This window comes from Brachyhypopomus gauderio, chromosome 5 (assembly GCF_052324685.1).
Source record: "Brachyhypopomus gauderio isolate BG-103 chromosome 5, BGAUD_0.2, whole genome shotgun sequence".
Lineage (NCBI taxonomy): Eukaryota > Metazoa > Chordata > Actinopteri > Gymnotiformes > Hypopomidae > Brachyhypopomus > Brachyhypopomus gauderio.
Window position 1 is genome coordinate 17,327,322 of NC_135215.1, and position 14,894 is coordinate 17,342,215.

A 14,894-nucleotide genomic window follows, 5' to 3' on the forward strand; every position below is an offset into this window, starting at 1 on the left:
GGAGGACAGGGCAGGGGGGTAAGAGGGGGTGACGAGAGAGAGGAGCAGAGGGGGATAGAGGGGAGAGCAGAGTGCTGGTAAATTCATATGCTTTACATATATCACATTACTCAGTGCTTCTCAGATCCTATAAGTCCTATAAAAGTCCTATAAACATCCTATAAAAGGATCCAGCATTGAATGATATGCAGTAGGCCCACGATATCACTTGTGACCAGTACACCACTGCTCTGGGACACGCCTGCCTCCTGGGGGACACCACTGCCCAGGGACACGCCTCCCTTCTCGGGGGACACCACTGCCCAGGGACACGCCTCCCTCCTGGGGGACACCACTGCCCAGGGACACGCCTCCCTCCTGGGGGACACCACTGCCCAGGGACACGCCTCCCTCCTGGGGGACACCACTGCCCAGGGACACGCCTTCCTCCTGGGGGACACCACTGCCCAGGGACACGCCTCCCTCCTGGGGGACACCACTGCCCAGGGACACGCCTCCCTCCTGGGGGACACCACTGCCCAGGGACACGCCTCCCTCCTGGGGGACACCACTGCCCAGGGACACGCCTTCCTCCTGGGGGACACCACTGCCCAGGGACACGCCTCCCTCCTGGGGGACACCACTGCCCAGGGACACGCCTCCCTCCTGGGGGACACCACTGCCCAGGGACACGCCTCCCTCCTGGGGGACACCACTGCCCAGGGACACGCCTCCCTCCTGGGGGACACCACTGCCCAGGGACACGCCTCCCTCCTGGGGGACACTGGTCAGTGTTTTTGTAGTGAATCACGCCACACATGGTGGGAGATCTGAACCTGAAAGCTGGAGTCAGGGCTTATTTTGCTCTGCTCCTCAGACACGTCGTAGAAAACGTGAGATGTGAGAGAACTCTGAACTCTGAACTCTGACCTCAGCTGCACATGAGCATAGCTGCTCTTCCATGTTGTTCCTGCTCCTCACACCCAGGAGCAGCTGCTGAGTCCAGTGTGGGAGAGCATGGCAAACGTGAAGCGTGGTGGCCTCATCATCATCTTTCCTCGCTCGCACCCTCCTATACACACGCTTATCCCTTCACCAAAAATACATGTGTCAAAACAGCACTGAAGATTTGGAACACCAGTGAAGATTCTGACTAAATTTAGACGGCACTTTCGGGTTCAGATTAACTCTTTTTCTGATCCAGCAGCCTGAAACCCCCATATCCTACTGATGACTGAAGCATGTGTTGAACTGTGGGAGAGGATCCTTAAAAAGGTTCACACCGCTTCCATATGTGCTTGGTGTGTCTCACAGTGTAGATGCATTTTTAGGACGCAATGGACCAAAGATCCAAACTCTGCACGGTTCAAATACCCATTGGGTCAGACGTGCCCAGTCTCATGCAGATCACACGCACATCACGTTGTCTCTTTTTCTGCAGTATATTGTCTTCTTCCCTCTCCTCCTACTAAGAAATTTTGTTGTAACATGTCGGACTTGACAGATGACCATGTGTTGTTGTTATGTGAGCCACACCCCCTCGTCGTTAGCGCACCTGTCGTTAGTTTGTCATTAGCCCGCTACACCTGTCCTCCCATCATTGTTACATGTATTTAAACCCTCGTGTTTTCCTGCTAATAAATGTCATGTCTCACCAAGCTCACCGCATGTCTCGCCTTCTCCCAGAGCACCACAGGTAATTGGCCTTGCAAACTGTTGGCATTTCAAAGGTGATGCACTATTAAATGTTATTTAATTGCAATTTTTAGTCCTTGTGGGATGGTGATAAGAACATGACAGTGATGTAGCAGGCCTAGTGTGTTAAGTGAGAGGCCTGATGTATGTACATTAACTTTAATTATTTTATAATGAATCATTATTTTATATCCTTGTTCATTTTATTGCATTTCTATACTTCCACTAAATAGGTTATTATGTGGATGCTGATGAAAAATCCAATAACAAAGTTAATAATAATAAAAGCATGAAAGACTGCAGCATTAACTGTAAGAGCAACGTCCCTCCAGCGCATGACGCTCCGTCCTGGGTGCGGAGGGGACAGAGAAGCAGACCAGCAACAAGGGAAATTCAAAAGTTTTTTTGTTCTTTTTATTGTTTTATTTACAGAGGATTGGTTGTCATGGGTGACACAGATACCTGTATATTCAACGTTTCCAGCATTGTAAAGCACTATTCCGACATCCATGAACATTCTAAGACACATTTACACTGACTTTAAAATCTTCGGTACAACAAACGCACGCACACCAACACACAAACAGACACAAACTGCCCATTTAGAACGGATAGTTCACTGGAATGATATCACAAGCAACTATAAAGTTACAATGTATAAAACTCTTACTGGAAAAAACATTAAATACACAACTTGCTTCAATACCAAATGAAAAAAAAAAAACACAAACAGGCATTGTACACAGGTTTATAGAATATCATTTTCATATATTTTTACCCCAATATTTTTCCACCCCCAGTATGACGCTGTAGGACCAGAAACACCTATTACTCTAATAGAAACACATGTACACAGGCACAGAGCACCGCGGAAACAGAGCCGCTTTCGTTTCCTTGGGAGGGAGTCAAGGAAACGAGGCGAGTGTTCCCAGTGCAGCCAGTATAGAGAACTACTCCCACCACAACAGAGTCAGAACAGGACATTTACAAGAGATCATAGGAAAAGTATATTTATATTTATATATATTTGATAGGAAGAACAATTTTCAGCAGGATTTTTTTTTGTTTGTTTGATTTATATGTTTATTTTTTTGCAACAGGAGTTATTGTAATGAGTTCAGCATTTGTTGTAATAAACGGTCTTGTGCTGCTGGTTGGTCATTTGTTTTGGAATTGTTGGTTTATGCTTCAGGTTCATAATCTTGGGTCTGCTCCTGGGGTACAAAAATGAAAATTTTAATATTTTCACTAAGATGCAAAATATGAAAGGCTTTTTAATAAAATCATGTATTTATGCCATGACTTATGACATGGATTAATGTTTGTTAGACTGCCACAAGGGGGCGCCTCATCATGATCCAAATGATGTTGTTGGACGGGTCTGCTCAACACCATGGCACTTCTGATTGGTTCTGATTAATTTCGGGGAAAGTCTGACTGTTCCACCATGAAATGTTATTATAATTCAATTTAAGCCTTTTCATTTCTCCAGACAGGAAAAGGCATGTATATTGTTGTATCTCATATCTATATGGTTGTATTTTCCCCAGTAGTCCAGCAGGGGGCAGAAAATGCACTTAGATAAACCAGAACACTCTCAGCGTTCTCATGGTGACTGGAGAACAGAGCAAAGAAAAGGCAGTGTCACGTGACTATAGTGCTCCGTGATAGCAAGCACCTTGTGTGATCACCTGATCATGTGATCACCTGATTATGAGATATAGGGAGATTCCATTCAGCATCAGATGGGGGTGTTTTAAATACACAATGCATCAAGGTTGTGGCATCACTGCCACACCCAAGCAGCCAGGCTCAGCACGACAGAGAGAGAGAGAGAGAGAGAGAGAGAGAGAGAGAGAGAGAGAGAGAGAGAGAGAGAGAGAGAGAGAGAGAGAGAGAGATGGACAGAGTGGAGTGGGAGGAATCAGAGGATTGTGTCCTTGTATGTGGTCTGTGTCTGTCTCTCTGTGTGTGTGTTTAGATATTTTTCTCTCTGTGGTAAACAAATGTCTCTAGACTGAAATAAATCATATAACCATAAAAGACTGTGGACATTTGTAATTTTATTAAACCAAAATGAAGATTTTTTTGGATGAGGCCAAATGCTCATTTTGATTCGTAAGGTTACGGTCACACTCTTGTTGAGAGCAGCAAGAACAGAATTATTAAGCTGCAATATACAATAAACATCTCAAATAACAACCCCATAAGAGTGACAAGCACTACAAGTAATACAAGATATTAAAACAAGAATGTGTGTGTGTGTGTGTGTGGGGGGGGGGTGTGAGTGTGAGGTGTGAGTGTTTGTGAATGTGTGTGTGTGTGTGTGGGGGGGGGGGGGTGGTCCTGTACCTGCTGGTTCTCGTTGTATGCTTGTGGGTCCATCACCCCTTGCCCCATCTGCTCCTCAGTGACTTCCTGACCATATTCTTCAGGCTGCAGAAGAACACACACACACACACACACACACACACACACACACACACACACACACACACACACACACACACACAGGCATGTATCATTAATGCGGAAACGCACCCCACATCCGAATGCCTCACACACACATGCATGCACACACAAATACATTCCAAAACACATCACCACACGCAGACACCATGCACACAGAAATACATACAGAAACGCATCATGCACATGCACGCACCACACACACAGACACCATGCACACAGAAATACATACAGAAACGCATCATGCACATGCACGCACCACACACACAGACACCATGCACACAGAAATACATACAGAAACGCATCATGCACATGCACGCACCACACACACAGACACCATGCACACAGAAATACATACAGAAACGCATCATGCACATGCACGCACCACACACACAGACACCATGCACACAGAAATACATACAGAAACGCATCATGCACATGCACGCACCACACACACAGACACCATGCACACAGAAATACATACAGAAACGCATCATGCACATGCACGCACCACACACACAGACACCATGCACACCCCCCACACACACAAACATGCACGCACAACCCATACACACATGCACACACAACCCACACACTCATGCACGCACCACACACACAGACACCATGCACACCCCCCACACACACACAAACATGCACGCACAACCCATACACACATGCACGCACCCCCACACACACAAATATGCATACACCACACATGCAGGAACACACATATGCACATATGTATGTCACAGTCATGCACACACACACACACACACACACAAATGTACACACATGACCATAAGTAGTGATAAAAACATTTATACCATGGATATCCTGCAACATAAACTGGAACAGTATCTGGTACTGCACCTTTACTCAAGTGGTAAAACCATAAATGTGTACATGGTGTACACATGGTTTTATTCACATGAAATATGAATGGAAATGATTAATTTCCATGTTTTAGTCACGCTTGTTGGTTCAGTAATATTTCAAATATGCAAAACTGAATCTACTGTTTATGTACTGCACTGAGCCTCTGGGTTATTTTTAATCTACTGTAATCTTTGCTAATGACACCAATGTTTCTGCTGCCTGTAATCCTAGTAATATATTGGTGACAATATTCAATTTATTGTTATCGGTTTGATTTTGGAAATATGTCAGATAATTACAACTGCTTATTTTCACGAGTCCAACAGATTAGGCATTTAATAGTTTAAGCCTTCTCTAATTTAAGCCTTCTCTATTTTAATCCATCTCAACTTTAATACTTCTCTAATTTAGGTCTCATTAACAATGGAATAATTTGGAATAATTTTCACATTATGGTTTTTTATTTACTCATTAATCAAAGTATCTGATGTGGCTGGCAGTGTAGCTGTACTTTGATGTGGGGGTTTTCTGAAACCTGCACAAATTCAAGGCAGAAAATGGCAATTAACATTTGAGAAAATCAAATGTAATGGAACTATTCAGCCTCCCTAATCACATCACAGCCTGCCACTACAGGACCACCCTGATAGTGGCAGTTATAACAGGGGACCTGTACAGTTAATGGTGGCAGTTATGAGAGGGGAACTGTACAGTTAATAGTTAAAATACTTTTAAGACCTTTTTAATACCTCTCACAAGAAAAAATAATACTATTACTGGGGATGCAGGTGTGTTCCACACCGTTAGCCGGGGGGGCGAACAAGAATTGTTGACCGGGGGGGGGGTCAACAATAATAATTTAATGCCTTCCCTCATAAAATTCCAGACATTTTAAGACATTTTTAGGCCTTGAATATGGAAAACTAAATTTAAGACATTTTAAGACTTTTTAAGGACCCGCGGGTACCCTGGGCAACTATACAGTTAATGGTGGCAGTTAAGAGAGGGAACTGTACAGTTAATAGTGGCAGTTATGAGAGGCAACTGTACAGTTAATGGTGGCAGCTGTAAGCAGGATTCTGCTCTGTTGTCAGTGGCAGCTCTAAGCAGGGGATTTTTCACCCACTGTCCACACGAAAGCTACTTATCCTGCTCCCCCCTTCAAGCCACGTAAGTAAGTAAGTAAGTAAAATACATTTATATAGCACTTTTCACAGGCACAAGCCACAAAGTGCTTTACAACGGAAAATAAAATAAAATAAATCAAAGACACAAAAACACACACTATAAAACAGAAATAAAATACAGTGTACAAGGTCAACGGCTGCAACCTCCACCACTAACTAAACGCCTGCGTAAAAAGGAAAGTCTTTAGCTGTTTTTTAAAAGTATCTACAGTGTCAGCTGATCTTAAATGTGGAGGAAGTGTGTTCCACAGTTTTGGAGCAACCACCTTAAATGCTCGGTCTCCACGAGTCTTTAGACATGAGCGTGGCACAGACAGTAAACTCAGGTTGTTTGACCTGAGTAATCGTGATGAAGTGTAGGGGTGGAGCAGGTCAGCGACATACACAGGAGCTGTGTTGTGTAGTGCTCTGTATGTTAAAGTTAAAATCTTGAACTGGATCCTGAATTCTACAGGAAGCCAGTGTAAGGATTTTAAAATGGGTGTTATGTGAGACCATCTGTATGATGTGGAATCCTTCCTGAGCAGAATGTGAAAGCCCCCCAGAGAATCAGATGAAATATGGCGTACTGTGGGTCTCCTTCAGCTCAGAGCACAAGTTCATTTGTTTGTGCTCATTACAAACTGCCATGATGAACAGGAGAGTCAAAGTACTGCCAACACTATTCGTCTTCCTCATGGAGCAGTTATAAAGGTGTACTGTACACCGCTGTACACTGCTGCTTGATCATGAGCAAGGTCAGACAGAGAGAAAGAGAGAGAGAGAGAGAGAGAGAGAGAGAGAGAGAGAGAGAGAGAGAGAGAGAGAGAGAGAGAGAAAGAGAGATATTCTGAGAAAGATTAGTGGGCTTCGGAGGTGACCAGGGCACTGAAGCTGAGCTGTAATGACACACGCTGTTCTCTGAAATGTTTGTGCCCTGTGTCTCACACACACTGGCCATCAACGCACGTTCCACACTCGTCAGTCTCATGCAGACTGCACAAGATGAAACCGCGAGGTCATGGGTTTGACGCCCAGTGAAGGACACGTAGTGATGTGCACTGAGGTGTGCTGATCAAATGTAGAGAATCTGCTCTAAAAACAAGGACGAGAAATGAAAGCGGTTGTCGGTAGACGCACGTTCATATCGGTGGGGAACTCATCTTTCTTCACAAGGCCGGTTGCCGCGGCGATGTTTCCGGCTCCACTCAGCACCACACCGCCCAGCTGAGACGCCTGCTCCTTTGTTTTCTCCGCCACTGTGGGAAAGAAGAACGAAACATCATTACATCATTACATCAACACACGAAAACACAGTAAATAAGAGATTCAGGGGTGAAACTGGACACAACAGATATGTCCTCTCACATAAGCGCACAATCGTAAGCGCCATCTTTCTCAGTGCAGACCAAACAGGAGTACTTTCATGTCTCGTGACACACTCGTGATGTCTAAGGACGACACTGTTTACAGTGCATTATCCTTTCAATAAGCTGCAATGTAAGACTTGGAATTGAAGAAAATCAAAGGCTCACTTGGAAAAGGGGTGAAAGTCTCAGTGCAGCCACCTTGTGTAATGAAGTTTTAATGTAAGAACCCTGGATGGAGTTTTGCTGAATTAGCACTGGTGACACTGGGTTCAGTGTCAGTGTGCAAGTAAGAGTAATATAGTAATAGAGGAATTGCGTAATTTAATCTCACTGTAATTGAATCCACCAAATTTACAATTTCACACCTGCCATTGTCTCTGACCTGCACAGTGGCCACTAGGCTCTGGTTCAACAGACCTTCAACACGAGGTGTTCATTATTTAAAAGGTTAATAAAGGTGCCTCACCCGTTGCCACGCCGTCTTTAGTCTTGTTGCCTGGAAGCACAAAGAAGGAAACGTGAGATTGCATTTCATGGTGATAGCGTCTGTTTATAGACCTCATTATTAACAGGTGAAGAAAGGGGAGGTAACCTGCACATTCAGCACAGGCACAGAGTGCACAGAGGGCATGGAGCTGTAGGAGGTGCTGCTGACACCAGGCCCCGCCTACAGCCTGTTTCCACCAATGAGCATAGAGGAATGGAGCCCAGATGGTTATAAAGGGGGTTCTCTACAGGTATTTAATCTGTGGACGTTGTGATAATACTCAGCAGAGTTGTCATTTAGGACTATTATTATAATGTATATGATCCATTCAGCTCTGAAAACGAAAAAAACATAAAATTGTGAACAGCACTGAATCCAGTTAGGAGACATGACTGCACATGTTTGTCAGAATAGCTTCCCCCAGACAGAAAGACTGAGGGAGAGAAAGAGAAATATTGAATTTCAAAAGTCAGATATCCCCTCTGGAGTTTTCCATCTGCAACCTTTAAGCCATTAAACCTGACGTGTTTCATCAGTGTCGGATGCCGACGTCCCAGACAGGCTGCCTGCCCTGCACTCTGCATGCACAAACCACACCCCCATTCACATTTATACAAACATTATATCAAGATTTATATTGTACCACATAGAATGTAGTACAGTAAATGTTATAACAGTAACTACTTATCATATTTATACTAAAATAGGCTAAATAGCTAATCTCATATGCTCATTTACATATTCATCTACATACTCATCTACATACTGAGGCAATCTGTATATATATATTCTCAAAATAGGCCACATAGATATATACTGGGTCTTGGTGCTGTGGGTCATTATTAGCAGCATCAGGAGGGTATGTATGAAGACAAATCTCCAGACACTTGCCTTGTAATGAGCAGATAATTGAATCTGATAGTCATAACATTCACAACTCTGATTTATTTTTTTCAAATCCGACTGACAGAAGGAGAAACACTCTCAGCCTTTGTTTGATCTCAGCCTGAAAAGAATCCTTGGTTCCACGGTGCTCATGCTGTCGATGACGAACGCCACCCAGCAGGAAATCAGGCTGATCTCATCTGTTCCACGCTTCCAACCAGCCGCGGGTCCGCCATTAGCGTGTTAGCATGCCAGCTGTTTTTGGTCACAGTGTTCTAGGCCCTGGGGGGCATGTCAGAGGGATCAGCGTCCACCCGGGAGTTGGAAGCCGCCCGCCCCCCCGGGCTCAGTGGCCAGGCTGGAGGAGGGGGGGACGCGGTGGGGTGGAGGGGACGGGAGAGGCAGCGTGCTACGTGTGAGTCTGCAGCACACGCGGGGTGGACGTGTCCCTCAGCCCTGCTGCGTGTGCAGCTACTGTCCAAGGTGGAGAAAAAATCAGTTCACTCACACCCCTCCTCCACACTCACACGTCTCAGCTGTTCTCTGAAGATCAATCTTTCTCTCTCTCTTATTCCTTCCTCATATCTTCTCTCGCTCTCTCTCCCCCCTCCCCCGTGACCAATCTCTCTCTCCCCTCCTCTCCCATCATCCCTTCTTTCTGTGTTCTGTTCTTACACATCAGGCAGCTCACGTGACACTTTCTGCAGCACGACCCTCACAGTGGGACAGGCCCGGTGACAGAGGACCAGCACCAGGACATGGACCAGGACCAGGACCAGGGAAACCACATCTCTAAAAACCCACTGAAGGCACATGAACGCCTTTCTGCTCTTGGTCTATGCTTGAACATCATTAGGTGGTAGATATCTGGGTTAACTGGGGCAAGTCTCAGGTGGCACAGAGATTTGGAATTCTAAGGAAGCACAGAGGAGACAGGTGTGTGTGTGTGTGTGTGTGTGTGTGTGTGTGTCTGGATGAGTATAGTATTGTATGAATTACAAAACACAAATGGGGATGAGAATACTAAATAAAGACTGTGGTATGATCTCACTGTATCCAGTTGCCCATGGAGGGCACGTCAATAAACAAAATCCATTTCTGATCCTACAGGAAGGACGAAACGGCAAGACACCGGCATCTAGTTCTGCTGTTGCACTCTCTCTCTCTCTCTCTCTCTCTCTCTCTCACACACACACACACACACACACACACATTATCGAACATTTATTAAATTAAAAATATGGCAAAAAGAAATGTAAATGATAAAAGGGTCTTTAGTGTATCCTAGCAGGGTTGTGAGGGTTTACACAGATACAAGAAGATCTCCAGGGTGTCCTTGACTGTCTCTGCGATCCACACTATTGTAATTAGTCCATCTGATCGGCCACTGTTATCACACCTGACTCCTAGGTACAGCTACAGTGGAAATGCTACAGGGACCAGGCCACAGGGCCCGATTGTATAACAGGGCCAACTGTGGCGGAGGAAAACCAAGGTCACCTACAGGGGTCACTGTTTCCCCAACACGGACGGTGAAGCTTGACGATACCCTGCTGTGGAGACACACCTGTTCCTACCCCGCGTAACCATTCAGTGTGTGCGTGCTCTTCTTCACGCCACTGTCTCATGTCTCCTCAGCCTGCATCTCCCTGCAAACCTTCTTCTTCTGGCCTTTTCCTTTTGTCAGTGACCCGTGTCTGAACTTTGACAATGAAATGATTGTGACACTTTGCTGTGCTTGGCTGCTTGTGGGTGACCTCTGAACTTTGATCCCTGCTCATGCTTCATGTCTGCCTTGTTACATGTTCCTTATATATATATATATAATATATATATAAAATCCCATTCTGGGATTCCTCTGAAACTGGCTTCTGGCTGAAATTGACCCCAAAACACATTAAACTGGGAATAGTGCTGGGTTAGTAGTGGGAAACACTCACAGTACAAGCAGTGCAAATAGGTCTGATAAAACGCTTGAGAACTAGTAGGGCTGATATCCCTATGGGGATGATGTTTCTACAACACTGATATCCCTACAGACCTGATATTCCTGCTGAACTGATATCCCTACAGACCTGATATCCCTGCAGAGCTGATATCCCTACAGACCTGCAGAGCTGATATCCCTACAGACCTGATATTCCTGCAGGGCTGATATCTCCATGTTTCCATTGTACACCAAAGCCCAATTCCCCATGTAATGGAAGGACAACATACCACATTGCTACCACAGGAAAAAGGTCAACACAGTGTTAAACCAGTTCCTATTGTTCAATATCTGAGTATATTTCAGTGTAAACCCCATGGGGCTGTGAGAACAGTGCCTTTCCCATGGGTCACTGGGGGTTGGTCCTTTGCACGGCCATATGTGCCAATCTATACCAATAAAAGTCCTTGTGCACAACTAACTCAATACTACATTTGCCCATTAACAGATGAGGTTACCTCTGAATAACAGCTTCTGCCTAATGTGTCAACGATGCTGGCCTCCAGTGTTAACCTAGCTGCCTTTGCATCCTTTGGCACTGTAAGGAACATTAATGTTGCATTTGAAATCTAAATGATCTAAGACTTGGTCAAATGTGGTTCAACAGCATTTACATCACAACCTCCACAATCAGTCACCCCACCGACAGACAAACATCTAGACTCTCTCTGTTCCTCGCGTGCCACTGCTGGGTGAATGGTCTTTTGATGTAAAACCACAGCGAGCTGTTTCCTGTACTACAGACCGATTGCGTGAGTCTCCTGTGCAAACCGTTTTTTTTTACTGTTAAGTGAAACCATTTATTTCAAACTGACACCACAAGAATATCAGATTTATACTTTGAGAGACTTCCAGAGACACCTCTTCGTTCACAGATTAAAGCTTTTTCTCTTTCAAAAATAACTGACGTGAACGGTATTCACCTGAAATCAAAGATTATTAGCATGAATCAAAGATGCTCAACTCTGCATTACACGGGGTATAATGTAGGAAAAGTGTAAGTGTAGGAAAGACAAAAGACACACAGCTCAACGAGCCACACGCCAGCCAACCACATCCTGTCTGCTCCAAATCTATGTCAAGTCTCTAGCCATGTTTGTTGGGCCAGTTTGAGTTTGTTCTACTTATGGGCCAGATGGAGACTCCGGGGGGGTCACTACTGGGCCCCTGGGCTTCAGGGTACTCAGCCCTGCGTTACAGGAGCTGTGGGGGAGGTGTCTGACACACCTCCTTCATTTACAGACGTTTGCAGAATGAATCTCAGCTGTGAGCTACTGTGGCTACTGTGCCAACTTACATGTACTTACACTCTGCCTGGCATGCTGGGTAATGTGTCAGTACTCCATGCACACACACACACACACACACACACACACACACACACACACACACACACACACACACACACACACTCACACACACACTGCTGGGCACAGTCCCACCACCATTCCCATAACTGCACATTTGCAGTACTCGGGCCAAGAGGGTCCGACCGTCCTAGACACAATCTGTGACATAACGCTGATTCAGAGCTTTCACGTATATGGCCACGTTGCCCCCGGTGATCTGGGGGAGGAGCCTGCTCTGAAACCACAGAGCGATACTCTATGACCTCATGGAACAGTGTGCCATGTGGCCAGCACGGCTCCCGTCCAACCTGGGCAGGAGATCAGAGAGACGACCGAGCTCATGCAGCCTCATCCTCTCCTCCCAACCCAGCAGCATGGACACGGCGCATGGCTGGGTCACCTGTGTTATGGTTTGTATATGTTTAACTGGTCCCAGTACTATGTGTGCTTTTACGGATGTCTGTGCACACTGGCAACGTGAGACTTCCCTCCTGCTGTTTGCTAAGATGATGTGTTATATTAATCTTGCATCTGAATTTTAGGTTTCCATTGTCTAACAGGAGCATTTGTAAAAGTCTTGCAGACGCTTAACACCTGAATAGACCCGAGAGTAATTACACATACAGTCACTACATTATTTCCGCGAGCCTGATTGGTGGTCTTCCTCCTCCATATTAATATTAAAACTACATTTTGGTGCCACTGCCCTATTATATTATGACGGTTGTAAACGTGAGAGGACGAGGCCAGACGCTCCGCCCATCCGCTAGCCAACCAACTCATTACACAGTCGTGTATTAACCTATGTAGGCTGCCTCTCTCTTCACGCCTTCCTCGTGCAGCCTATAGCTGTATGATCCCCTCCCGCACGCGCACATTCTGCTCGTGACGTGCATGCGTGAAGCGCGAGCGCTCACATCCCCGCGCCTTACCCACGAACATCACGCCTTCCTTGGTCTTCTCCGCGGCCACCGCGACGCCTTCCTTGGTCTTCTCGGCGGCCACTGCCATACCTTCTTTAGCTTTAGAAAGCCCCTTCATAAAAACATCCATTTCGGCCCCTCTGTTAGGAAACAAATCAAGGAAACCATTATTACACTACATAATAACGGCATAATGTCTTAACGGTATGTTGCATTACATCGCGATATGATATGGCAGCCTTGTGTCCACTAGAGCTATACATTCGTACAGTTCCCGACCACAGAATATCCTGTGACGAGGTTACTCGCCTGTTACGCTAGAAACTACAAACGCTTCATTTGGCTCGAGCTAAATCTGTATTACCCGATGCATATATTAAGTGAAAGAGGATCTTTTATATCCAGTCACGAAGCGAAACGAGATGAACCGTTTTTTTTCCAGCATGAACAGCGATCGAAAGAACATCGATTCTCCGAAACGGTTCATGTGTACCTTCTCATTAATTATTACTTAATGTAATATTACTCTCGGTGAAGGAAAACCATTTATTTTTAGAAAGAATCTGTAAGTTAATACTGGTGTATACTGATATAATATTTTGGGATATGAATGGAATGAGAGAACAGGAAAAAAGAACAAATCCCAGGGAAACCCCACTGTTGCATTACACATCCAACGTAAACCCCTTTCATAGCGAATTAAAGAGTAAAGGCGAAACAGTCGCTGTCATCAAGTCCATTGTCACAATCCTCGCCTCGCATAAAGCGAGAACGTGCTGCTTGGACTTCACGCGCAATATCGAATTTTCATTCCAATGTCCATTACATGCACGATGAAGATCCGTTGGACACGATCAAATAATAAATAAATATACAAACAAACAAAAAACCTCAAACAAAAAAAACCCCCAAAACAAAACAATAAAAACAATTCCTACACTTTAGGTTGTGAGTTAAGCAACAAGATATGCAACATGTCCACATAATTCGCAAATGATTACGAACAACATTAATATCCATCAGTGGAAGACATCAGTCTCCAGTTTTAATGTTATGACGATTCTTCTTTCTTTAATACAAAATACCATTAAAATGTAAAATATCCAACAAATACATTTATACAAGCTTACTTACCTTTTCAAACACCTCTCGTGCCCTTGTGGTTCAGTTGGTCAGTAGATTCAAATATCGTTTAAGGAACTATCACAATATGATCTCGAGGTGGGCCTTCCTCTGTGTGTGCTCAGCCAATAGCGACTCGCCGTTTCACGGCGCCACGGTGTGGATCCACGTCGTCGTCATTGATCGCCGGGGGGTGTCACCCCGCTCGCGCAGATCCTTGTGGCTAATGTTATAAGCTCATAGCTTAACACTGCAGAAGACACTGCTCAGTGTAAATGCCAAATAACTGCTGATGAACGCTATGATGATTGCATAGGCGGTTTGGGCATCTTGCGCGCAAATTGAGCTTCTCAAATCTATTTAACGATCATTATTATTTACCTCCTATAACCGCATTCTAGCAACAGTATTAACATGCCACTATCTTCATCACTTCCTGCACTTCATAGGAGTTGGTGTTCACTACTCCTAAAAGACTTGAAGGACACACGTTCTTTCACAAGTGGATTTTTTAACCTCTATAGAATAAAGTGTATGTATTGTAAACATTTGAACATTTAATACATTGTATGCACCCTTCATGTGC

The 14,894-nt window shown here is 44.9% G+C and overlaps 1 protein-coding gene across 1 annotated transcript; it reads right to left on the reverse strand.

Moving 5' to 3' along the window:
• Nucleotides 1–2,066: 2,066 nt before the first annotated feature.
• sncb (synuclein, beta) lies at nucleotides 2,067–14,473 on the reverse strand. The gene is made up of 6 exons (XM_077006139.1): nucleotides 14,321–14,473; nucleotides 13,196–13,326; nucleotides 8,022–8,051; nucleotides 7,326–7,444; nucleotides 4,027–4,110; nucleotides 2,067–2,888 (listed from the first exon to the last, which is right to left on the reverse strand). Exons 2-6 carry the CDS (start codon nucleotides 13,314–13,316, stop codon nucleotides 2,856–2,858), a joined length of 387 nt encoding a protein of 128 aa, XP_076862254.1. The 5' UTR covers nucleotides 13,317–13,326; nucleotides 14,321–14,473; the 3' UTR covers nucleotides 2,067–2,855.
• Nucleotides 14,474–14,894: the final 421 nt, after the last annotated feature.

Excerpts from the sequence above, each read along its gene's own strand:
- sncb (XM_077006139.1), bottom strand. The coding sequence starts at position 13,316 with ATGGATGTTTTTATGAAGGGGCTTTCTAAAGCTAAAGAAGGTATGGCA. Across the intron at positions 7,445-8,021 it reads TAAAGACGGCGTGGCAACGG|TGGCGGAGAAAACAAAGGAG; the intron begins GTGAGGCACCTT and ends TCTTTCCCACAG. Across the intron at positions 2,889-4,026 it reads CATACAACGAGAACCAGCAG|GAGCAGACCCAAGATTATGA; the intron begins GTACAGGACCAC and ends TTTGTACCCCAG.